This window comes from Cervus canadensis, chromosome 11 (genome assembly GCF_019320065.1).
Source record: "Cervus canadensis isolate Bull #8, Minnesota chromosome 11, ASM1932006v1, whole genome shotgun sequence".
Lineage (NCBI taxonomy): Eukaryota > Metazoa > Chordata > Mammalia > Artiodactyla > Cervidae > Cervus > Cervus canadensis.
The window spans coordinates 19,722,914-19,749,841 of NC_057396.1; the positions used below are offsets into that span (position 1 = coordinate 19,722,914).

Genomic DNA, 26,928 nt, shown 5'->3' on the forward strand with positions numbered 1-26,928 from the left:
AAAGTTCTTGACATTTTCTCCTGTTTTATTCTAAAAGTTTTACAACTTCAGTTCTTACATTAAAGTCTCTGATTTTGAATCAATTTCTGAATATAATGTAAAGGGTATAGCTAGTCTCTTTGTTCATTTTGCATGTGGATATTCTGTTCAGCATCATTTGTTGAAAACTCTTCGTTTCTATCAAATTGCTTTTGTCAAAAATTAATTGGCCATAAATATAAGGGTTTATTTCTGGACCCTCAAATTTGTTCCATTGATCTATATGTTTACCCTTGTGTCAGTACCAACCTATTCTGATTACTGCAGCTCATATTAAGTTTTAAGATTAGGAAATGAAAGTTATCCAACTTTTTTATTTTTCAAAACATTTTGACTATTCCATGCTTTTGGATTTCCTGCTTCCCAGGTGGCTCAGTGGGTAAAGAATATGCCTGCAATACAGGAGACACAGGAGACACGGGTTTGATCTCTGAGTTGGGAAAATCTCCTGGAGGAGGAGAAGGCAACCCACTCCAGTATTCTTGCCTGGAGACTCCCATGGACAGAGGGTTCTGGGAGGCTAGTCCATAGGGTCACAGTCAGACACAACTGAAGTGACTTAGCACAGAGCATACACATACATTTTAGGCACAGGTTGTCAACTTCTGCAAAAAAACCTGCTGGAATTTTGGTGGAGATTGAGTTGAATCTAACGAACAACTTGGGGGAGAACTGCCATCTTAACAACATTGAGTCTTCCAAACAGTGAATGTGAAGTGTTTCGTCTCTCCATTTAGAATGTATTTAATTTTTCTCAGCACTGTTTTGAAATTTTCAATGTTTAAAACTTGTACTTCTTTTGCCAACTTTATTTGTATGTTATATTCTTTGTAATATCACTGTAAATGGAACTGCTTTCTTATTTTTGTATTCAGATTGTTCATTCTCATATATAAAAATACAATTCATTTTTGCATACTAATCTTGTATTCTGTGACATCACTGAACTTATTTATTAATTTTAATAGGGGTTTGTGTAAACACATGGGTGTATATTCCTTAGGATCTTCTGCATTTAGAATCATGATGTCTGCAAATAAGGACAGTTTTCCTTCTTCCTTTCTAATCTGGATAGGTTTTATTTCTTTTTCTTGTAATTTTATTGGCTTGAACCTCTAGCATGATGTTAAACAGAATTTGCAACAGCAGAAATTCTTGAATTTTTTTTTTAACCATTAAGGTATGATATTAGCATTAGCTTTTCATAGATGCCATTTATCACACTGAGGAGGTTCCCTTCTCTTTCAAGTTTGTTGAGAACTTTTTACTATGAATTAGATTTTATAAGTGCTTTCCCTGCATTTATTCAGATGATTGTGGGTTTTTATCCTTTATCCTATTAATATGGTATATTACTTGATTTTAAAATATTAAACCATCTTTGCATTCCTGGATTGAATGGTACTTCATCAGATTGCATAATCCTTTTTATGTGTTGCCAGGTTCAGGATCAATCTGACTTAAACATATCCTGACTTTGAAAGAAATGCAAAAATTAGTCAAGTGAAGTGGTTTCTTTATAAAACCTTTAAGGTTTTAATCACTTATTGAAAACTAGAAAATTCAAGTATCAGTTTTATTCATCATTAGGACCAATAACCCCAAAGTTTCAAAACATTTCTATTGAATATAATATATTTTCCAATTAACACTGTACAATGTGTTTTCAAACTATGCATTCTTTTTACACTATACAGATATTTTATTCACCTAGACAAGAGGAAGTCAATTTAATTTTTCAAAAGCTTATTACTAATTTTTCAGTGACATCTTTGAGAGCATTATTCATTTTATCATTATCATTACAGGTTCAAACTTATAATCTTTTTGAAGGATAAAAACTCAGACAGTTCAAACTATGCCATTTTAATATCTAGTTCTGGTTTTGAACAGTGAACATTACAGATTTATCTCCATTATCATCTTGTTTTTTCAAAATGAGTTTGAAAAGGTCATTCTCTTTTTCACAAGCTAGAAAGTATCCTCTGTACAATGAAGACTCAAACTGTATCTTGTCATCATGTCCTGGAACACTTCTCTGAAAGAATATGATGTCATTTCCTTCATTATCAATGTTATCAGGAGGATTCATTTCCTATAAAGAAAAAAATTGCTTAATTTTTTTAGGACATGACCAATTTGAATATGTGCAGTTTATTTTGAAATATTGCACAGAACTAAAGAAGTTTATATTCTCAAGAATAAAGAAAAAAAATCTCTGAAAGTAGGAATACTGATCTCCTCTCCCTCTTAATCTCTAATCTTCCATTCTTCTTGACCATTTTGGCTTTCCCCACTATGTCGTGCACATTTAGGTCCAGGCCTCTGTTTTTCCCGATATATCCATCAGATGATTTCCTTCTCTCCTTTCCCATTCAGTAGAGTCCATTATCTGCTCAAGATGAAGTAGAGTTCCAGCAAAGACCACAGCCTTTTTAGGTTAATATCAGTTCCTGTCTTCTTCAACCATTCACAACTGTAGACACTGATGATCTTCAGCCATAAGCCTAGCGTAGCTCCAGTTTGTGAACCAACTGTGAGAGAGACAGGAAGGAGCAGGAATCCCAGCTGCTTCCTTCAGTGGAGCCAAGAACTGAAAAGAGCTATAAATAGACCTGTTACTTGTTCCAGGGCTTGGTCAGCAACTTTTGGTGCTTCCCTGCCAAGCATTTCATTTCCATAGTAGTCCTGAATTTCTGTCCGGAAAGTAGTCTGTCTCTTGGCTGGACCCTGCCCTGGGAGGTCAGGTGCAGATTCCTTCGTCTCAGTGACAGAATGGGGTTTTCCAAAAAATGGCTAGATCCCTTGAAACTATAACCCTGCTGGTCACCTAACTGACGCTACTGCCTATGCTCTTCCCATTAGCGCATCATGCCTGCTTTTCAGGATGGACTAGAAAATGTGAGGACCTCTTCAGGTTCTTTCCATGTTAATCCCAGAACCAGCAGAATATTTGAACTTTATTTTCACCCTCTGGTAGCAAAGATCTTCATGATCCTAACCAAGGACTGACAAAGAGACCTCCAGAGCCAAAAGAGCATCCCAGTATCCTCCATAGATGCCTGAAAGGACCTGGATTTTCCCCCAAAACTTCTCAACTGGAATTTATAAAGCCATAACTCTTGACCTTTGTCCTTTATCAACAAGTGTGAATCTGATTTGATGACACTATAAACTAGTTCTCCCATTCTACTATTTCCCAAGCATTATTTTCATCTTCCTGACACTGTCCCCAATCTCTCAGTTAGAGTCTACTTATATGTGAAAGTGAAGAGTTAGTTGCTCAGTCATGTCCAACTCTTTGTGACCCCATGAACTGTCGCCCACCAGGCTCCTCTGTCCATGGGACTTCCCAGGCAAGAATACTAGAGTGGGTAGCCATTCCCTTCTCCAGGGAATCTTCCCAACCCAGGGATTGAACCTGGGACTCCTGCATTCCAGGCAGATTCTTGACTATCTGAGCCACCAGGGAAGCCCCCGCTTACATACAGATCAGGCTTTTCCCAGTTTCTGATCCTATCTCACAGCTGAATTAGTTTTCCTCTATCCCACATGGCTTGAGCTTGGCCATCTCCCTCCTTCCCTTCTGATTTTGTGGCTAAGTAACAACATGCTTAATCCTCTCCACCCTGCCTGTCCACCTCCAGGCCTCTAAAGCCATTACAGTAACTGAGCTTCCTGACTGTCAGATCAGAGAACAAGGATTCCAAATTGTCACTTGAAGGGGTGGTACTTTGCTTGGAAGGGAATGGCTAAGGGTTTTTCTTTTCTTTTTTTTTGGAAGCTCTATTTGTTACAGATGCACTGATCTTACTTGGATTATATTTTAGAGTGGCTTTTCCCTCTGTCCCAAGTTGCTCCTTTGCATGTCTGTGAAGGTCTTACTCTAACTTTCAGTGCAAACTGGGTGATCTTTATTGTAGTTCTTTATTGGCAAATCTCCACTCAGAAAGTCTTCATGACATGAGATTCACTTTTGAAATACTGCCAATATGTGAGCATCCCCTGGCTGCTCTCATTGGGAGGAAAGTTTTCTGAGTTAACCCATATCTATAGTTGGTTGTTTATCTAATAATAATGGAAAAAATAGAGAAAAATAATGATGGAGAATAGAGAAACAAGCAGTGGCCAAAAAGAATTTACATCTGGCTTTGAGATACATCATACCATTGCTTTACAACTGATCCTATTAATTTTGTTCACTTAGATTAACATTGAAAATAACATATATCAACTGAATGTTATGTTGCAAGGTTGTAGCAAGACTTAGGCTAAGAAGCAGGAACAAAATGATTAGGGGTTAAAATATTATCATCATAATTTACACAGTAGAGGGTTTACAGAAGAACTATTAACTTCATTCCTTATAGCAGGACTTACTCTGGAAAGCCACATGCAGTTCTTAAAATAAAATAATTCATAAATTATTCTGTGTTATTGTTTATCTATAGGTTGATTATTCAGAAGACCTGGATTATGAAACAAGTGTTGAAAACCCTCTCTCTATGGCAAGATCCAAAAAACCATGATGTTATTACAGTAGATTAAAGAGTTTAACAATTTTCAGTAACTATGTTAATGGTTCTCTACTTCTTGCTATTCTTGTCCAGACAAAAGGCTGGACTGGGGATATTTGGGTTTTCTAATTTTGCACATAAATATGACTAAAACAAATTAAGGCTCAGTCTTACCTTAAAGGAAAGAATTTTGTTCTCACAGGAGAGAGTAGACATTTTCTTACACTGCACAGAGATGGTTACGGCCAGACCTCTAGTGAGGCTGTCTTTGTACATATATACGATAAATATGGTCTGGGGTGCATTATCTGAAACAAACATTAATAAATGAGAACATTAGTTAGAAGAATTTTTGCAAGTAAGTATTTAGGGGAGTTAGCCAAAAGACAGTCCTTAATAGGCCCATTTCCAATCCCACACTCTGAGATTCAGCCACTTAGCAGATGGAGACTATGTACAGTGATTCATACATTCTTTAAAACATATTTGAGTATGTATTATAATACAAATACAACAGCTTTTTAAGTGTTAGAAATATTCTGAATTCTAAAAGACTTTCTTTAACTTTTAAACACTAAATAGAATATTAAAGCTCTATCTGTTAAGATAAAAATTGAGCATTTTTCAAGAGTACACCATTCACTTTTCCAACTCTGCCTAAACTCTCATATTTGAAATTCATACCCTGGAAGTCACAGTAAACGTATACATTTTCTAAGGCACTCTAAATTTCTGGTGGAAGATAGACTTATTTGAAGTGCTTATATATTTATATTTAATCGTGAGTTTTGAAAATGTTATCAGCAATTTCAGCTATCACCAGCAGGTATTAAGGATCCAACTCAATGGAGATCACATAGAGTTAATGTTGTTACAATGAAGGGATTAATGATCCAAGGATAAGTTCAAACAGCATGACCCCTAGCATTATCTTTATTGCATCATTTTTTCAGCCCAACTAAAAAATATGGATTCCCTATGAAGTTTCTTGTCAGTGAAATTCCACCACTATGACTGTTCATGTAAGCTACTGTCTATCACAGAAAATGTAAGCAGTTAAATGGAATAAGAAGAAGTAGCTTGTTATTTCCATATTTACAAACGTATATTAACAATACCTGAACAGTCAGAATCAGGCATATCCTCAAAGACAGGTTGATTTCCCTGGTTAATGAAGAGAACTTGGTCGTTCAAATTTCGTATGATTGAGAGCTTAGGTTCAAGCTTGCCAAAGTAATCTGATTCCAGGTCTTCTAAAATGCACATGAAGTCTCATTAAAAAAATATTTTTTCCAAATTTACAAATAGGCATACTACACATTCCATTTTCAATAACAATCACAATTTTCTGTACTAGAAGCTAAGGTAAAATTGTACAGTGTTTTTAAATGGACTTCCAGGGGGCACCTTGATTCTTGTTATCACTCAGAACCACTCTGTTTTTTAAATCTTCAAATATCCTGCTTTTGACCACAATCTCCTATCTTTTTAGTCTCAATACTTTTCTTTCACTTTATCTAGTTTTTCTGATTCTTGATTTTCATCCTGTCTTCCCTTCCTTCTCTATGCAGCCTGGACTTCATGATTCATCATTTATACCCTTTTGCCACTGGCTTAAATCCCAAACTCATTTGTCTTTCCACTGCGGAACTCTAAACCTGGCTGCTGAATGCACTGCTGGTAACCAATCATACAAATGTACAAATTGGTGCTCTAACAAACCTTCTTTTCCAGTTCAGTATTCTCTTCCATAGGCCACAGCTGCAGTTTCAAGCCTTATTGATTCTCCTCAGGATCTCTACACTATCATCTCTGCTTCACTTTCAGCAAATGATTTCCTGCTACTTCACTTACAAACTTCACAATGGCATCACCTCTTACTTCCTCTACCCTTCTCATCCCAAGGGAAATGTGAAAAAGGGGGCCTCTTCTGGTATCTAAGGCTAAACTCATCTGTGTGTAACATGTACTTTCAACGAGTCAGTCATTCCCTCTCTTCTATCAACTCAGCAATTTTACTTCCTGGATTTTATCCTGAGGAGATAGCAGACAAATGTGTAAATATTTCTCTACAAGAATGTTTATAGGATGACATTAATAATAAAAACAAGCTGGACACAACTTAAATGTTCATCAGCTGGGAATTGATTAAATAGATTTTGATATTTCCTTACTATGAATTATCATGAATTTAGTATAATTATGATTTAAAATAATTATTAATTACCATGGAAAGATGTCCATGTATATTAAACTAGAAAAAGAAGCTTAAGTATGGTATTTTATTAATATATATGTATAAAACATCAAAATAATAGCAATGAATATTTTGGGGTTATTTTCATGTTTTAATTTTTCTTTATTTTCTTATCTTCATTGCCTGAATTATTTATAATTAACAAATTATTTTTATAATCAGAACAACATAAAGCTTTTCATTTTGAGATTTAAAGCACCTCCATCAACAGAATCTACTCTAAAGCCTGTCTTGTTTCTTTCCTCCTTGTAGTAGCTGAGCTTCTGGTAAGAATTGAATGCATCATTTCCTTACTTTCCATTCACAATTCTACTCATTGCAAGCTTCTACTCACTGGCTCTATTTTTCCATCAAATTGCTTTCACCAAGATGACCAAATTCCCTGTTGCTAATTATAGCAGATGCCTTCTGGCTCTTGATTTTCAAGGCTGCAAAATTCAACACAGTGCCTATTATCTCCATCTTGAAATGCTCTCCTGGGGTTGTGGCATTCTCTGATTTTCTTCTTCCTCTTTGGCTACTCTGCTCTGTTCCTTATTAGCTTCTCTTTCTACCGAATCCTTAAAATACAGGCATTCCTCAGAGTTTAGTCCTCGACTTTTACTTTCTCACGCTACACATTTCCTCCAATTTGTCCATTACTCTTATAGCTCCAGATGACATTTCTATATATGTCACTCACATGTGCAGCCCAAATTTTTATCCTGAGTTTAGAACCACATGTCTAAAAATCTACTGGGCATCTCCACTAGGAAGTCATACAGATAAGATCATCAATCACCATCACTAAATCCATCATCTATCTTCCTCTTTGCCTCTCAAACCTCTCCACCTTGCTCTTCCTCCTGTGTTTCCTATTTTGCTAAATAGTACAAATTGCCTATGTGAAAAAACATAGGCATAATCTTTTCTTTCTTTCCATCCCCTTTAAAATCCATGTCCTATTGCTTTTTCCAAGTTTTTTTTTTAATCCATTCACAGCTCTTCAATGGCACCCCACTGTGCCTATCTTAATTCATGTCACCATCATTTCTTAAAGGGACTACAATAATAGCCTCTTAATTGGCATCCCCTTTTATTGTCCACACGGCAATTCTTTATACTGAAGCTAGAAGGAATTAAAATTCAATCTAACTAAAGCTAACATTCAGAGAGATGATCATGTTATCTTTCAATTTTAATGAATGACATGGTCACCTTGAATAGAGTTTATATTTTCCATATTTTCCTTGCAGTTTGTGCTATGTGACTAAATTTGAGTCAATGGAATATGAGTGGACTTAATGCTTACAACTTCTAAATAGAGCCTTTCTTTGAAAAGAGTGGACCTGTCTTCCTCTTATTTTGAAGACTTTCTTGCTAGCTGGGATATAGATTCAGAAAGTGTGATGAAGATTTTCAAGTATGTAGATGAGTTCAACAACTAGGGGATGATGGAAGAGGAAAAGAAAAACTTTAGATTCCAATATCATCAGGCTGCATCCAGCCATAATAATACTGAACTGCTGCCTACTTGGATTTATATTCAAGAGAAGTATTTTTTTAAAATCTTGTCCAGTTACTATATTTTGGGATCTCTTTGTTACAGAAAACTAATCTGTATCCTACATCATACATGTTGTGCTTAATGAATCCCCAAAACCCAAACATGAAGTTGAGGTTCCATATATCAGAATAAGAGAAACTTATGGATCTTCATCCTTTTTTTCATTCCTCTCTCATTATTTTCCTACTGCCGCTCTATTCCCATTCTGAATAACTCGAGTCCTTATACATGCCATGCTTTCCTTTACATCTTTTGCATGTGTTCATCTCTCTGCCCAGAATACCTTCTCTTGGCTAACCCCTATTGACTTTTCAATTCTGTCCTCCTTTAAAATGCCCTCCCAGAATCTACTAGGCTAAGTTAGGTGCCCTTCTATGTGCTCCCATAGCATCCCGTGCCTTTGTAACACTCCACGTTCCAATTGCCTTCCTAATGTGCCTGCTTCTCCCATTAGAACTGTGTTTTGCTTACCATTGTATCAGAGTACCTAACACAGTGCCAGAGATACAGATGCCAGTACTTACTGAATCAAGTAAATAGGTGTACAGCAATCTTTCAGAAACATGAGGAGCTATATGACAATAGTATCTCAATAAATCTGGAGAAAGAAACCTGAACGAATAGAATTTTTCAGAAGTTCCTGTTTTCTACTTTTCGTCTACTAGGGATCACGTTAAGAATAGGGAAAGTGCTACTTTTAAGGAAAAGTATGAGAAACTAGTGACCTTTAATAATCTAGGGGTCTGTTAGAGATCATAGGCATTATATGGGTATGAGCCTCTCTGAATGCCAGAGCGACAAGGGTTGGGTACATTCACTTCTTAGGAAGACTTCCTGACTCACCTTCACTGGTCTGTTCGCTCTACCCTCCCCCTTCCCCTCTACTTCCAGAATCCCATGCACCCCGGGAGCCTGCCAGGCTTCTTTCCAGACCATTCTGAGGGGGAGGGTTGAAGAAGGAAGATGTTCCTAATTTTGGACAACAATTCTCATCCTTCAGTACCCTGTTCCTATGTACTCCAGAGAACCCATGACTTTCTGCTAACCTCAGGATGTGTGTAACAGGCAAGGTCTATTTTGGAGATTCTAATAGCTGAGAATTTCCTAAGCTGGGAGAAACATATTTTGTTGGAAATTCTTTTTTGTATCCCTTATAGTTATCTTTATTCCAAGGCAGTGCTAGTGAGTCCACATTCCTTTGAGGGAATATTAGCTTCTCAAATACACTCGTATCAGTTCCTATCAGCTGAGAATGGTATTATGGATGTGTCTGTGGGATGTTTACTCAAGTAGCTATTTATTTTGCAAAGAAAGAGAAATAAAGTTATACTTTACCATCATTTTCAGCTAAAGGGGGGAAAAAAAGAAAGAAAATATGTTAATTCTATATTTCAACTCAGAATGTCCTCTCACAAACCCTTTTATTACTCTTTTCTGCCCCTCTGTATTCTTTAACCCATATCTTACTGCTGATGGCCTTTGCTGGTCTCCATAAAAATATATAATCATCCAAAAGGTCCCATAAAATGAAGCTAATTAGACTTGGTATGTTCTCAGGTATGGTAGGTATAAAACCTAAATCTAGGTTTCATAAATTTAAATTTGTAGCTAAGAAGAAATTTTATAAAGTGATAGATTTTAATCTTAAATTTATTGCTTCAATGTAAAGTCACCGAAGAAACTTTCTATGAAGCTTTCAAGTGAAGCCAAACTGCCCAAGGAAGATTAATCATAAGAATCTGTTTTTATTTGTCAAACATATTTACATAAAATAACTCACAGAACTCTAGATTTAAGATACATATCTCTTATGTAATTTGCCCATTTGCTTTGGGAAATTGTATTGCCCAAATGTATCCAATTTTGTGGGATTTTCATGACATGCACCTGCAGCCACCTTCTGGGTGGGCTGCTATGAACTAAATGCCAGGACAGGTGGCAGGACAAAGTACTGGGACCTTGGACATACTACGACTAATTTCTAGAGGCCCAATGTTTTTTTCCAGAGAAGTGTGTGTATTACAATGGAATTTGGTAACAAAAAACAAGTCACTTAATAGTTTGCCTATAACATCTTTTCTAGTTGAATGGTGGTTGTTCAGTCGCTCAGTTGTGTCTGACTCTTTGTAACTCCATGGACTGCAGCACACCAGGCTTCCCTGTCCTTCACCATCTCCTGGAGCTTGCTCAAACTCTAGTTGAATACATGTATCTAAACCCTGTATTTGGCCCACTATTTTGAACTTACCTACAAAATAAAGTGTATTGTTAATAAATTTCATTTCCACAAAGCTGATGCAATCGTCTTCTACTGGTTCTGCAGCCATCTTTATGCCTAATGAAAGCAAACAGTCATCCGTTAAAAGGTAGTGATTGTTCCTTTTACACAAAAGGAATCTTTTACCACTCACCGCCTTGTTCTACCTCCAATTTCAGAAGTCCAGCATGTTGATGAACACTCTGGACATTTAATAAATGCCAGGAGTCTTCAGTTTATGAATGCCTGTGTTCAAATGCTCTCTTGCAAACCATTATATATTTGAAACCTAGATAATGGAAGTATATTCTCTTTAAACAGTGTTATAAAGGGAGGATACGTAGTCCATTATTGAACTGATTTACTATTCCAGTATTTTGTTGGAAATAAACATATATTATCAGTATAAACATAGGATGCCAGAAACATATATAATCCTGTCCTTTAGTTAGGGACTGGTTCCATCTCAGCCTTACAACCAATGGGATCCTGTGAGGGAAAGACTGAAGACTGTGACTTCACTGTCAAAGCGCTAAAGGTGAGGCAACGCTAAAAATGGTGTTCCTGCCCGGGAGTGGGGGTGGGGCAGAAGGAGGCTGAGGGGCTCTGCATCTGATGGCTCCCTCTCTGAGCCAGAGGAGCTTTCGATCGGAGTCTGGACTGGACTATGTTATGCTTTTAGCACAAGTAATACATAAATACAATCTTTCTGTTAAAAAAAAAATCAAATAATACAGAATTTGAAAATGCTAAGAATTTTTTTGCTTTTTCCCTCTGTTCCACTCCACCCAACCTCACTCCAAAATGGTGTGTATCCTTCCAGACCTTTGTTTATGGAGCAAGGGTTCTAAATCTGGGAAATCTGTGAACTTGGAGAGGGGAAAAAAAAACCTCACAAATATTTTCACCAACTTCTAACTAAAATTTAACAATTCCTTCCATTATGCTGCAGGAAACAAACCACAGTATTATTCACAGTATCTGTGACTATCATAAATAGACATACATATTTTCTACTGTATTATAATTATTGCAGAGATCTTGAAATATGGCTCATTACTACTTTGAAACATATGGAAGTTATTGTTTTCAACATGACATCTTGTATTTAATGTGTTAATAAAGACTCACACATAAACCTATTAAAATTTGTTAAAAATTTTTTGGTAACTAATTATGAAAGATTTCCTTTCTAATCCTAAGTATTTAATTTTATGCATATAAAAACATGATTCTGAAAAGGACTCCACAGACTCATCAGACTGGCCATGGAGGGGGGCAGTCCATGTCACAGAAATGATTAAGAAATTCTACTAGACTTCAGAGGTCCATGGCTCCCTGAGGACAGTTATGGTTGGTCCTCCAAGCAAGATGGTTAGGACAAAGCTGTCAATTAGTTTATACGCCTATACTTAGAGGTTGAGAAATGACTCAAATTTTTTCTAGCACAGTTTGCTAGAGGCAAACATATATAGAGGAAGGAGGAAATTAAAACCCAGTTGAAAACAATTTACTCATTTTAAGCTAATATAAACTAATTGTTACCTGGTGGCTACTTTTGTTACTTTTTATTATGGAAAATTTGTACACATTGTGAAATGATCACCACAGTAAATTCAGTAACAATCTGTTACTGCACAGTTGCAAAAATTCTTAAAAAAAATTCTTTTTCTTATGATAAGAATTTCTAAGATAATTTATTAGTAACTTTTGAATTTGTAATAAAATATTATTGACTATAGTGTACATGCTGTACTTTACATCCTATAACTTATTTATAACTTGAAGTTTGCACCTCTTGATCCCCTTCATTCATTTTGCCTGCCCCTTCCCCCTCCCCTCTGTTGACCACTAATCTGTTCTCTCTGAGCTTTATTTTGTTTCATTTTTTTTCGATTTCACATATAAGTGAAATTATACAGTATTTATCTCTCTGTTGGATTTATTTCACTGCTAAGTGAAATAAATGAGTGTTATGCTATAACACTATTGGATCCATTCATGTTGTTGCAAGATTTCATTATTTTAATGACTAGTATTCCATTATATACACCACATCTTCTTTATCCATTCATCCATTGATGGATACTTATGTTGTTTCCTATTCAGTTCAGTTCAGTCGCTCAGTCATATCCAACACTTTGTGACCCCATGGACAGGAGCACACCAGGCTTCCTCCTGGAGCTTGTTCAAACTCATGTCCATTGAGTCGGTGATGCCATCGAACCATCTTAACCTCTGTCGTCCCCTTCTCCTCTGGCCTTAAATGTTTCCTAGTATCAGGGTCTTTTCCAATGAGTCAGTTCTTCACATCAGTTGGCCAAAGTATTGGAGCTTCAGTTTCAGGATCGGTCTTTCCAATGAGTATTCAGGACTGATCTCCTTTAGCATGGACTGGTTAGATCTCCTTGCAGTCCAAGGGACTCTCAAGAGTCTTCTCCAACACCACAGTTCAAAAGCATCAATTCTTTGGCACTCAGCTTTCTGTATGGTCCAACTCTCACACCCATACATGACTACTGGAAAAACCATAGCTTTGACTAGACAGACCTTCATCGGCAAAGTAGTGTCTCTGCTTTTTAATACGCTAAGTTGGTCATAGCTTTTCTTCCAAGGAGCAAGCATCTTTGAATTTCATGGCTGTAGTCACCATCTGCAGTGATTTTGGAGTCCGAGAAAATAAAGTCCTCACTGTTTCCATTGTTTCCCCATCTATTTGCCACGAAGTGATGGGACTGGATGCCATGATCTTTGTTTTCTGAATGTTGAGTTTGAAGCCAGCTTTTTCACTCTCCACTTTCACTTTCATCAAGAGGCTCTTTTGTTCCTCTTCGCTTTCTGCCATAAGGGTGGTGTCATCTGCATATCTGAGGTTATTGATATTTCTCCCGGCAATCTTGATTCCAGCTTGTGCTGCCTCCAGCCCAGCATTTCTCATGAAATACTCTGCATATAAGTTAAATAAGCAGGGTGATAATATACAGGCTTGATGTACTTCTTCCCCAATTTGGAACCAGTTCATTGTTCCAAGTCCGGTTGTAACTGTTGCTTCTTGACCTGCATACAGATTTCTCAGTAGGTAGGTAAGGCGGTCTGGTATTCCCATCTCTTGAAGAATTTTCCACAGTTTGTTGTGATCCACACAGTCAATGGCTTTAGCATAGTCAATGAAGCAGAAGTAGATTTTTCTCTCAAATTCTCTTGCTTTTTCTATGATCCAGTAGATGTTGGCAGTTTGATCTCTGTTTCCTCTGCCTTTTCTAAATCCAGCTTGAACATTTCTGGTAGTTCCTGGTTCACGTACTGTTGAAACCTGCTTGGAGAATTTTGAGCATTACTTTGCTAGCATGTGAGATGAGTGCGATTGTGTGGTAGTTTGAACATTCTTTGGCATTGCCTTTCTTTGGGATTGAAACGAAAACTGACCTTTTCCAGTCCTGTGGCCACTGTTGAGTTTTCCAAATTTGCTGGCATGTTGAGTGCAGCATTTTAACAGCATTATCCTTTAGGATTTTCCATATCTTGCCTATTATGAATAATCCTGCAATGAACATAGGTTTGAATATATCTCTTTGAATTAGTGTTTTTGTTTTCAACAGATACTCAGAAGCAGAATTGCTAGATCATATGATAATTATATTTTTAATTTTTTGCTTTCCATAGTGTCTGCAGAAATTTACATTTCTACCAACAATGCATAGAGTTTCTTTTTCCACACATTTTTGTCAACACTTGCTATTTCTTATTCTTTTGATAATTTTAAGAGATATGTAGATGATAAATCATCTTTTTGATGATTAGTGATACTGAGCATCTTTTTATGTACCTGTTGGTCATTTGTATGTCTTGTTTGGAAAAATGTCTGTTTAGATCCTCTGACAATTTTTAAAGTCAGGTTTTTTTTGTTGTTGCTGTTAGGGTTGTGTGAGTTCTTTATATACTTTGACTATTAATCCCTTATTGGATATGATTTGCAAATATGTTCTCCCATTCAAATGTTGCCTTTTACTTTTGTTGATAGTTTTCTTCACTGTGCACAAGGTTTTTTGTTTGACATAGTCTCATTATTTGGAGTCAGAGCCAAATATATATATATTGCCAGACTGATGTCAAGGAGTTGTCTGCTTATGTGTTCTTCAAGGAGTTTTGTGGTTTCTGGTCTTACATGTAAGTCTTTAATGCACTTTGAGTTAATCTTTCTGTAGAGTGTGAAACAGTGGGCCTGTTCAGTTCTTTTGCATGTGGCACCAGTTTTCCCAATACAATTTACTGAAGAGACTGTCGTTTTCCATTGTATATTCTTGCCTCCTTTTTCATAGATTACCTGGTCATACATGTGTGGGTTTATTTCAGGGCTCTCTGTCTTGTTCCATTAATCTATGTGCCTGTTTTGTGTGTGTGTGTGTGTGTGTGTGTGTGCGCGCTAATATCATACTGTTTTGACTACTATAGCTAGCAATGTATTAATAGTTTGAAATTAGGGAGTATAATGCCTCCAGCTTTGTTCTTCTTTCTCAAGATTGCTTCAGTTATTCAAAATCTTTTGTGGTTCCATACAAATTTTAGGATGCATTGTTCTATTTCTGTGAAAAATGCCATTGAATTTTTAATAGGGATTGCATTGAATCTGTATATTGCCTTGGGTAATACAGACATTTAAATCATATTATTTCTTCCAATTCACAAGCATGGAATATTTTTCCATTTATTTGTATCACTTTCATTTCTTTCATCAGTGTCATATAGTTTTCAGCATTATAGGTCTTTCATCTCTTTGACTGTTTATTCCTAGATATTTTATTCTTTTTGATGTAATTGCAAATGGGATTGTTTTCTTAATTTCTCTTTCTTGTTCTTTGTTGTTAGTGTATAATAAAGCAACAATGTTTGTATACTGATTTTGTACTCTGCAATTTTACTGTATTCATTTATTAGTTCTAACTTTTTTTGGGTGGAGTCTTAGGGTTTTCTATGTATAAAATCATGCTTTCTGCAAATAGTGACAGTTCTACTTCTTCCTTCCCAACTTGGACATCTTTCATTTCTTTTTCATGATGAATTACCCTAGCTAGGAGGGCCCATACTGTGTTGAATAAAACTGGCAATAGTGAGTATACTTATCTTGTTCCTGATCTTAAATAAAAAAATTTCAGCTTTTTGCTGTTGAGTATGTTAGCTGTGGGCTTGTCAAATATGGCCTTTATTATGTTGAGGTGAGATCTCTCTATACTCACTTTGTTGAGGATTTTTTTTTTTGTGTGTGTGAAAGGGTGTTGAATTTTGTCAAATACTTTTCTGCATTTATTGAGATGATCATAAGATTTTTATCCTTTATTTTGTTAATCTAGTGTATCACATTGATTTGTGGAAGTGAACAGTTCTTGCATCCCTGGAATAAATCCCACTTGATCGTGGTGTATGATCCTATTAATGTATTGTTGAATTTGGTTTGTTAATATTTTGTTAGAATTTCTGCATCTATACCCATGAAGGATATTAGTCTATAATCTTTTTCTGGTTTCCTTGTCTGGTTTTGGTATCAAGGTAATGCTAGCCTTACAAAGTGAGTTTGGAAGCATTCACTTCTTTTTAGTTTTTTGGAACACTTTCTAAAGGATTGATGTCAATCTTCTTTGAATGTTTGGTAGAATCCATTAGTGAACATTTCCATCCTAGACTTTTGTTTGCTGGGAGTTTTTTGATAGCTGATTCAGTCCAGTGTTCGAAAACTGAGTATTTCTAGAAATTATCCATTTCTTCTAGCTTGTCTGGTTAGTTGCTGCATAATTGTTTACAGAAGTCTTTTATGATCCTTTGTATTTCTTTGTATCAGTTGTAATTTCTGCTCCTTCATTGATGATCTTTTTTGTTTGAGTTCTTTGTCTTTTTTTCTTGTTTCCTTAAGGTGTGTCAATTTCATTTATCTTTTCAGAGAACCAGATCCTAGTTTCATTGATCTTTTCTATTATCTTTTGGGCTTCCCAGGTGCCACAGTGGTGAAGAACCAGTCTGCCAGTGCAGGAGCTGCAGGAGACACAGGTTTGATCGATCCCTGGGTCAGAAAGATCCTCTGGAGAAGGAAATGGCAACCCACTCCAGTATTCCTGCCTGGGAAATTCCATGGACAGAGGAGCCTGGCTGCTCACAGTCCATGGGGTTGCAGAGTTGGACATGACTGAGCACACATGCATGCAGTTGTCCTTTTAGTTTATATTTCATTTATTTCTGCTCTGATTTTTTATTATTTCCTTCCTTCTGGTGACTTTGGGCTTAATTTGTTCTTTTTTTAAGTTATTTAATTGTAAAGTAGGATCATTTATTTGAGATTTTTCTTGTATCTTGAGGTAGGCCTGTATCACTATAAACTTCCCTCTTAGAACTCCTTTGGCTGTATCCCATAAGTTTTGGCATGTTAATTTTCCATTTTCACTTGTCTCAAGGTAATTTTTAAATTTTAAATTTCTCTTTTGATTTGTTCATTGACCCTTTGGTTGGTCATAGGATGTTTTTTAATCTGCACATATTTGTGATTTTTCCATTTTTTTAAATTGTTGATTTCTATTTTCAAACCATTGTGATGAGAAAAGATGCTTGACATGATTTTGATCTTAAATTCATGAAACTTATTTTGTGGCCTAACATACAATATATCGTGGAGAATGTTCCACATGCACTTGGGTGCCCTTAAGAAGAAGGTGTATTCTGCTTCTTTTGGCTGGAATGTTCTGTATATATTCATTAAGTTTGAAACAAGTCTTGTAGGCAGCATATAGATGGTTCTTGATATTTTTATCCATTCAGCTACTCTCTGTCTTTTGACTGAAGAATTTAGTCCCCTTACTTTAAAAAAAAATTATTTTAATTGGAGGATAATTACTTTACAATACTGTGATGGCTTTTGCCGTACATCAACATGAATCGATCATGGGTATACATGTGTACCCCCATCCTGAACCGCCTCTCCACCCTATCCCTCTGGGTTGTCCCAGAGCACTGGCTTTGGGTGCCCTGCTTCAAGCATCGAACTTGCACTGGTCATCTATTCTACATATGGTAATTACATGTTTCAATGCTATTCTCTCAAACTATCTCACCTATAGTCCCCTTACTTTTAAGATAATTATTGATCGCTATGTACTTATTGCCAATTTGTTAATAGTTTTCTGCCTGTCTGCCTGTTTTATCATTCCTTTTTGTTTCATCATTTGATAGCTTCTCTGTTGTTTGATGACTTTCTATAGTGTTATGCTTAGATCCCTTCCTCATTTTTTTGTATGTATCTACTACAGATTTTTGCCTGTTGGTTACCATGAGATTGATATCTAAACAGCTTATATATAAAATATATATTTAAGTTTATAAGAAGTTTGAATGTATTATAAAACTCTACATTTTCATTTACACCTCAAACAGTTTATGTTTTGATGTCACACTTTAAATTTTTTACTTTCTGTATCCCTTAATTATTTTGTAGTTTTTAAAATTACCTTGCTTTTTAATCTTTATACTAATTTTGTAAGTGATTAATCCACTAATTTTATTATATGTTTACCTCTATAATGAGATTTTTACTTTTATCTGTTTCTTGTTTCTAATTAGTGCACTTTCTTTTCAGCTTAAGAAAGTCCCTTTAACATTTTTTGTAAGGCTGGTTTAGTGGAGACGAACTCCTTTAGCTTTTGTTTGTTTGAAAAGTTATTTATTTTTTTCCAGTTTTGAATGGTACCCTTTCCAGGTAGAGTATTCTTGATTGGAAGTTTCTTCCTTTCACCAGTTTGAATATATCATGCTACTCTTTCTGGCCTGCCAACTTTCTGCTGAGAAATCTGCTGATACTCTTATGGGGCTTATTTTGTATGTAATAAATTGTGTTTCCTTTTGTTGTTTTCAAGATTCTCTCTTTAACTTTTGATATTTCAATTATAATGTGCCTTGGTGTCTTTGGATTTTTCTTTTTTTGAAACTCCCTGGACTTCCTGGATCTGGGCGTCTGTTTCACTCCCCAGGTAAGGGAAGTTTTCAGCTATTATTTTTTCAATTAAGTTTTCTGCTCCCCTTTCTCTCTCTTCTCCTTTTGAGAACCCAGTAATGTCAATGCAATTCTGCTTGATACTTGTCCCACCGGTTCCTTAACTTCACTTTTTGAAATTTGTTTTCTATTTTGCTGCTCTGTTCGAGTGAGTTCCACTGCCTTGTGTTCCAGATGACGGATTCTTTCTTTGCTTCATCTCGTCTGCTGTTGAGTCCCTCTAGTGTATTTTTCAGTTTAGTTGTTGTCGTCTTCAGTCTGTGACTTCTGTATGGTACTTTCATCTATATATTGTCTGTTGAGGTTCTTACTGAGTTCATCCATTCTTCTTCTGAGTTTGATGAGTATCTTTATGACCATTACTTTAAAAGCTTTATCAGGTAAATTACTTACCTCCATTTCATCAAGATTTTCTTCTGGGGTTTTATCTTATTCATTCCTTTGGAACATATTCTTCTCATTCCTCATTTTGCTTGACTTTCTGTATTTGTTTTTATATATTAGGCAAAATATTTATTTTGTTATTTATTTGTTATCTCTCCTAGTCTTAAAGGCATGGCCTTGTGTAAAGATGAATCTTATTGTTTAACCTTGCCCTAGTTCTTGGCGGTCACTCAACCTTTGTGGTTGTATATGCAGCCTGATTTATTCTTGATAGGTCCCAAGTGTTGAGGGACCTGTGAGTATTTCAGAGAGAGAGGCCTCAGTGAGCACCTAGCTTCAGGCTGATTAGAAGGCAGACTCCCAGGCAGCAGTTTTTAAGGTATGTAAATATATATTGCCCTGTGGGACTGCAATTGTAAATTCTGCTAGCCTCCAGATCTGGCCATCTGAAGGTGTCCTTTTGACTACAGTTGGCAAAAATCAGGGCTATAGTAGTGTGTGTGAGATCATTTCTCATAGGTGCTAGTGAAAAGCCAAAGAAGAGTGCAGAGATGGTTCCCCCATGGCTTTTAGATGAGATAAACCTGAAGTGTGCTCCTCAGCCTGAAGCTCCAGGACAAGTCATTAGTCCTTTTTAAAGGGACAGTGGAGGTACATTTCAGTCTGCTGTCTGCAGTACCCTGAGGGTGGTAGTCTTCTGAGAACTCCCTGTTTGATTGTTTCAGATTCATGGTACCCAGAAATGCATTCCCTCCAGCCACCAAAATTACGAGGTCTAGGAACACTCCCCCATGTGGGCTGTGTACACCTGCCTGGCCTTGGCAGGGCCAGGAGAGAAATATGGGGGTGCAGTGTGCCCCGTGGTATTAGCAGGTTATAGGGAGAGTGCCAAGATGGCACTCATCTGTGCCAGTGCTAGCAAGATAGAAGGGAAATGCCAAAACAGCACCTGCCAGTGCCTTCATCCAGGTGGAGAGAGTACTAACCAGCTCCTGCACCTTCCTCAGATGCTTTAAGATTAGCAAATGACTCTTCTTTCACATTTGGTCTGGGTGCTTTTCAAACTGCTACTTTTGTGATGGGTCCTATGGTAAATAAATCTGCACACAAGCCCTTTAAAAGCAGAATCTGTTTCCTACAGTCCTGTGGTTCTCCTGGATATAAACTCTACTGATTTTCAAAGCCAGATGCATTGGGGGCTTATCTTTTCAAGGCCTGGGGTGCCTGATGTGGGCACTGATTTCTTGCTCCTCAGCAATAGCTCAGTCTCTACTGTGGGTTGCTGCACCATAAGTGGGGTTCTTGGTGAAACCATGTTTCTCCATCCTACCCATCTGGATGTGGCTCTTTTATCCTTTCTTGTGGAGGAGATTTCAGCTAGTTTTTAGGTCTTTTTCAGAGGGAATGGTTTATCTGTAACTGTAGGTCTGTTGTCTGGGCAGGAGGTGAATTCAAGATCTTGTGAGGCCACCATCTTGAACTGACTGTCCATTTGGTGGCTATTTAACAGTATTACCTAGATTCAGTTCATATATAATATATAAGCATACATATATGTACATATACACATATGTATGCTTTTTATTTTACATTTATTTTTTAGAGAACCACATGATTCTCCATAAACATTGTTTAAATTTAAAAAAAAGACAAGACTTGAGAGAGTATCAGTGAAGTATATGCATCACCATATGTAAAACGGATAGTTGGTGGGAAGTTGATGTGTAACACAAGGAGCTTAGCCTGGTCTCTGTGATGACCTGGAGTGGTGGGATGGGAGTAGGCAGAAGGGAGGCTCAAGGGGGAGGGGATATATATATATATAAATAAACTCATGGCTGATTCATGTTGCTGTATGGCAGGAAGCAACACAACATTGTAAAGTAATTATCCTCCAATTAAAGAAAAACACAAGAGAAAGAATGAGCTTTTGGAATATCTAAGTGCCTTGATGAAAGGGGTCAAGGCAAAGTGGGGGTGGGGATATTGAAAATAAATGGCTGAGATTTCCAAAGAAAATTATACCTTCTAGACAATTTCATAAAAATATGGCCTCCAATATTTTAACATGGTTTGTAAATATATCCTTTATTATTTTTTCCCCTGCTAGAATGTAAATTTCCTAAGAGTAGGCATATCATCAGCTTTAGTTTTGTGAACCTGGTGCATAGCAGACATCTGATAAATGCTTGCTGAATGAATGAATACATATCTAAAATTACAATAAAAGTAATGCCACAATAACCTGTTTGTCTCAAGAGCTTCTGAGATGTTTAAAGAATAGCCTCACTTACAATATGCCGACGTGAAAGCAGATATTTTTACCAGGTAGAAAAGACACTTCTATGTGGCAATAGTTCACAACTCACTTGGCCTACCAGCTTTGAAACTGTCATTCTAAATAAACTATTTAATTTGGAGTTCACATATTTCATTTTGCCTATAAAGTGAGATTAATATTTTTATTTTAAATTAGCTTGATTCTGCCTAGTTCAATTAAAATAAATGCAATTTGCAGTGTAGTTAAGTTTGCCAAAAGCTTGAAAAGGAGAGTAGGCTAAAGAACTTGAACTTTTTTTCCGAAAGTACTTATTTCCAATAGAAGAAAGACATGGTGAAATTTATGTTTCAAAGAGCTCTCTCTGGCACCACTATAGAAAATGGATTTGATGAGATATTAATAAATTTTGACAGAGACCAGAAAACAGCTGCAAAAACAATTTTAACAAGTTAAGAGTTGATGAAGCTACAAACTAAGGCAGTGGCTATAGGCATGATTCAAGAGAGACTAAACGGCATTTTTTTAGCTGATTAGTTGCAAGTCAAATGGAAAAAGGAGGAACTGAGGATGACTTCAAAGTTTCTGGCTTGGGCAATTTGTTGAGTGATTACCTCATTAAGAAAACAGAATGAAAGACAGGCTTGAGGAGAAAATTATTAAATCAGTTTTGCAAATCTAAGAGAGAAGAATCACGGAAGTCAAAAAGCAAAGGAACTTCAACAAGAAGGAGCTGGTTGGAGTCAGAAGCTGCAGAGTCCATAATTTAGATACAAGCTTAAACTTGTTCATTGAATTTGGCAATTAGAAATTTTTGATAACAGTAGAACAGTTTAGGAAAAGTGAAGGAAGGGAAGGCAAGTGGACAAAGATCTAGAACAGAATGGGATGAAAAAAAAGTAAAGATATTGAATATAAACTGTTCTTTTAGGAAGTTTAACTATAAAGAGAGAGGGTGGCAGTTACTGGGGGATATATAACTTGCAAATTACAATTTCTGGCTCCAGATCCATAGTCCCAACTGTAGGATGTACTAATGAACTACCTTCTCAAGTATGTCCAAATAACCTGTCCCAAACTGAAACCTGGGCTTCCCAGGTGGCAGAGTGGTAAAGAATCTGCCTACCAATGCAGGAGACACAAGAGATGCGGGTTTAATCTCTGTGTTGAAGATTCCCTGGAGCTGGAAATGGCAACCTGCTCTTCTATTCTTGCCTGGAAAATTCTGAGGACAGAGGAGCCTGGGACGACTCCATAAGGTTGCAAAGAGTTGGACATGAATGACCTACCCAACCAAACGGAAATCTGGGAGTTCTTCTCAATTCCTTTGTTTAAGCTTCTCCTGTCTCAAAAATACCACAGATTATAACTCAGAAACGTGCCTAGAATTTGGTGTCTCCTCTCCATCTCCACCAGCACTATTTTAAATCTAGCCCTTGTCATTTCTCATATCTTCTATTTTAATTTCCTCTCCTTACTTTTCTTCCTTTCAGACTCTCCCTCATTCCACTGTTTAGCCAGTTATTTCCCCTCAGGCCAAAATTTCCCCTCCCTTTTTTGCCTGCCAAACCCTTCTTCACTGTTTATCCTTTAAATCATAGCTCAAACATTTCCTCCCAGAAAACGGACTCCTCCACACTTAGCTAATCCTTCTCTCATCGGTGCCGACAACCCCCTCCCTGTGTTCATGCTTCTAGAATAGTTCTTATTACCCTGAATTAAGATTACTTTGATTACAAATAGGTCCACCCATCTTCAATCTGAGTTTATTTAAGACCATGAGATGCCTTTTGGGTTTTGAATCTTCAACACCTGGAAAGAGCTTATCACACAGTAGGAGCTCAAAAAATGTTAAATAAATGTTTGCTATGATAAACCTTGTTGCCATGACAACACTGTGTAAAGAGACTGGTAGAAAATTTTTTTCTATCTTAAAACTTTAACTCTGGGACTTCTCTGGTGGTTCAGTGGTTAAGAATCCACCTTGCAATGCAGGGGACATGGGTTTGATCCCTGGTCAGGGAATGAAGATCCCACAGACTGCATAGCAACAAAATCCGCATGCCACAACTGCTGATTCCATGCTTCAGAGCCCCAAGCAACTAAAACCTGACACAGCCAAAAAATAATAATGAAACAAAAAAACTTAAACTCCATCCGAAAGCCACTAAGAAAGGGAAAGAACAGGGAAGTCTGAAGACAGATTTTTAAAAATGGAATTTCTCAAATATTCTTCTTCTTTTTTTCTCTAGTATTAATAGTTTTACTTTCTCTTTTATTTCATGCAAGTATTTATTTTAAATTCTTTATTTTCTTAGCATTTTTTTTGTTAGATCTTAAAACATCTAGATTACAAGTATTGTGTTCCTCTTCCTCTCCCACTGCCCCCAACTTTCCTCTTTTCCTTCCTCATCCATATTCCTTTGCTTTCTTTAATCTATAAAAATTATAGGTCCCATCAGATAAAAATGCTTTGAATATTTCAGGCTAAGATTCCGAGACTATTAACTTTTTCTTTTTAAAGAGTTATAAACTACTCCAGACAGATCCTTTCAGGAATATGCAGGAATAATTAATTCTTTGCATCAATAAGAAGTTTTAGTTATACAAGCCTTGGAAACTAGCCAGAGGCTAGTGAATGGTAGAAAATCATTCATCTACCATAAATGGTGATTAAACCATATATGTTCCAATCTTTTCTGGGGTAAGTCATTTAATTCTGAGGGCCTCAGTTTCCTCATTTGGACAAGAGAGTGTTGAAGGGTCAATATTTGAGTTTTTTGTTTTTTCCCCCAGCTCCAGCATTCTATAATTCTAGATTCTAGTTAAGGTGGCAGAGAAAGAGCCATTTATATGTGGCAAGCACCCTAGTAACCACTTCCTCATAATTCAAAGACAATACATACCAATGGAATATTTATTATATAACCAGCTTTATTAAGCCACTGGGAATTTAAAAACATACTATCAGATTAAAAGTCAAAATGTCTTGAAATTGAAAAGCAATAATGATTATGTTTACCTTTGCTGTGGAATTTCAATTCTGTGGAATAGATACGGGATGAAATGAGGGAGCAGGTTACCTAACTAATTCCCTAAAATCAGGTAGGTAATCATCTTGACAGCAACAAGGTCAGAATAGAACTCTTCAGTTCTGTAAGTCATTTTGTCCTTCAAGATTTTGCCATCTTATGAAGGTAAGTATGTAGGCATGGTAGAGGTGGGGAGTGGAAGAAGACTCAGGTAAAAATTTGGGTAGCTATTAAATGATAAAAGGTGTACAGTATATAATCAACTGTTAAATACAGGCTCAAAGCAAGAAGCCAAAATAGAACTGCTGGATTGACCTTGTGTGAAAAGGAGAATTGAATTTAATCCTGATTGTTTGATTGAAGAGATGGAGTACATGGGAAAGCATTTAGGTGATAATTAACACCATACTATGGTGAGAGGTGGGCTGAACAGAGCTATTGTTTTGACTGTAAAAAAGAGCTATTTTTTTGACTGTAGTGAAACAATTCTGCTGTCCTGCACTGAACACAAGGTAGGGTGGGTTAGACTATAGAGGGCTTGGAAAAATCACATAGAACATATTTAATCTCACAGGCAATAGGAAAGCAGATTACTGAGCTGGCAATGACACAATGAAAAAGATTAGAGAGGCTATGAAACTATGATAGGAATTCATGAATGAATTAATGTAAGAATTCATAATATTTACATAGGGATATTATGGACAAGCCAGATTTTAAAAGATATTTTGAAGGAAGATTTAATAGAATTTGAGACAGCTGCATGCAGGCATGGGCTTCCTGGTAGCTCAGATGGTAGAGAATCTGCCTGCAATTTAGGAGACCAGGGTTCGATCCCGGGGTTGAGAAGATCCCCTGGAGAAGAGAATGGCAACCCACTCCAGTATTCTTGCCTGGAGAATTCCAAGGACAGAGGAGTTTGGTGGGCTACAGTCTATGGGGTTGCAAAGAGTCGGACACAACTGAGCAACTAACACACACACACAGATGGCATAAAGAATTTAAGTGTCCTATTTTTTGTTATTCATGCTTCCAAATTAAGATATTACTCATCCTTTTCCTTGCTGTGAAATAAAATTCTCCTGGGGAACGCTATAATATTGTCCAGTGTAGCCCAGCATAAGAGTGCCGATGCAGATTCCATCAAGATTTCGTATTAATTTTTTGTTTGCTTTTAAAATAGTTGATTCAGACTTGAGACTCCCTTTAAAGAGAAGCTTATTTATTTCAACATTCTAAAGCAGCGATTCTTGGGGGTTCATGAGGTCAAAGAAATTTTCATAATAATTCTAAGACGTAATTTGTCATTTTCACTCTCGTAAGTGTACAATAGAGTTTACCAAGGGCTACATTTTGTGTGATATTGCATAGTCTGAATGTAGAAGCAGATGAGAATACGCCTGTTTTTTTTTAATTAGGCCAGATGTTAAAGAGATTTGTAAAAATGAAAACAATTTCACTCTTCACAGGAGATTTTTTTGCAATATATAGTTATCCATAATTTAAAATGTTAGTTATTTATGCTAATATGTCATATGCCTATTGTTGTCTTCAAATAAACAGGTCATTATTTTTTACCTTTCTCAGTTTTAATTTCTAACATAGCAAATGACAGTAATACAATAAATAACCCAGAGAAACAAAAATTCTTCAGGATCCTCAATAATTTTTAGGAGTATAAAGAGGTCATGGGATCAAGAACATTTCCTCTAAAGTGATACTCTCCAAGAGTGGCTAAAAGAGAGAAAGATTTTCTTCTGACTGTGCTATCTATGTTCCTTATGTTGTTACCAACTAGTCTCCCATCATTGTGATGTGAGAGAAGTTAAATTCCTCTCAATCACTTTTCTATCTTATCACTTACTTCTCATCTCCATGCTTGAGTTTCTAAATAGCAAGTAATGATATTTCTTACCTGTGCTCAATAGCTTCCTAGGAGAAGAAAGGTGATCTGGAAGGTTTGAGGTCCCTTTCTTTTCTTTATAGAAGACAGCCCCGTCAGCAGCCGAAGCAGGCAGCCAGCAGCGCTGAAAGCATCTGGGAGCAGAACTGCCCGTCCGGATCCGACAGCGGTCTGGGAAGGAGGTGGCCTAGCGCTGGGGAGAAAGGAGGAAGAAGGCGGAGGGAGAGACTGTTCTGGCACGCCTAGGACCCGCCTTCAAACCTGGGCTCTTTCCTAAGGCAGTGAAACCTGAAACAAAGTGTCAGAGAATAAGGATATGAAATCACTTAATGAAATCATTTCTTCTGTTGCAGTTCTGGCCCTTCAAAGTTTGTACCTCTTTCTGAAGTACACCCAAACACTTAAAAAAAAAAAAAAAAAGCACCTGCTTGGTCAAATCAGAAGCGTTTTTCTCACATTAATTTTTCTCTTTTGAGACTTTCTATTCAGGCTTCAGCACATTTTCTCATCTAACTGTGCTGAATACCATGGGATGGCAGAAGCGGAACACGACTTAGCAACTGAACAGTGCTGAATAATCAGCCCTACTAGGCTAAGTCCTGAAATGTAATCACCCCACCTAAAATGAAACTGGTAAAGAGCAGAGTGTTACTATCACAGCCTTGAAAATAACTAACAGAAACAAA

The 26,928-nt window shown here is 36.7% G+C and overlaps 1 protein-coding gene across 2 annotated transcripts; it reads right to left on the reverse strand.

Annotated features, from left to right (window-relative positions):
• Positions 1 to 1,601: 1,601 nt before the first annotated feature.
• Positions 1,602 to 26,430, reverse strand: IL18 (interleukin 18). 2 transcript variants are annotated; one of them, XM_043482066.1, is made up of 6 exons: positions 26,255 to 26,430; positions 10,608 to 10,694; positions 9,695 to 9,706; positions 5,675 to 5,806; positions 4,731 to 4,864; positions 1,602 to 2,134 (listed from the first exon to the last, which is right to left on the reverse strand). In XM_043482066.1, exons 2-6 carry the CDS (start codon positions 10,684 to 10,686, stop codon positions 1,913 to 1,915), a joined length of 579 nt encoding a protein of 192 aa, XP_043338001.1. In that variant the 5' UTR covers positions 10,687 to 10,694; positions 26,255 to 26,430; the 3' UTR covers positions 1,602 to 1,912. The 2 variants fall into 2 exon arrangements, with proteins under 2 accessions (XP_043338001.1, XP_043338000.1); XM_043482065.1 differs by having other exon boundaries at positions 5,675 to 5,809.
• Positions 26,431 to 26,928: the final 498 nt, after the last annotated feature.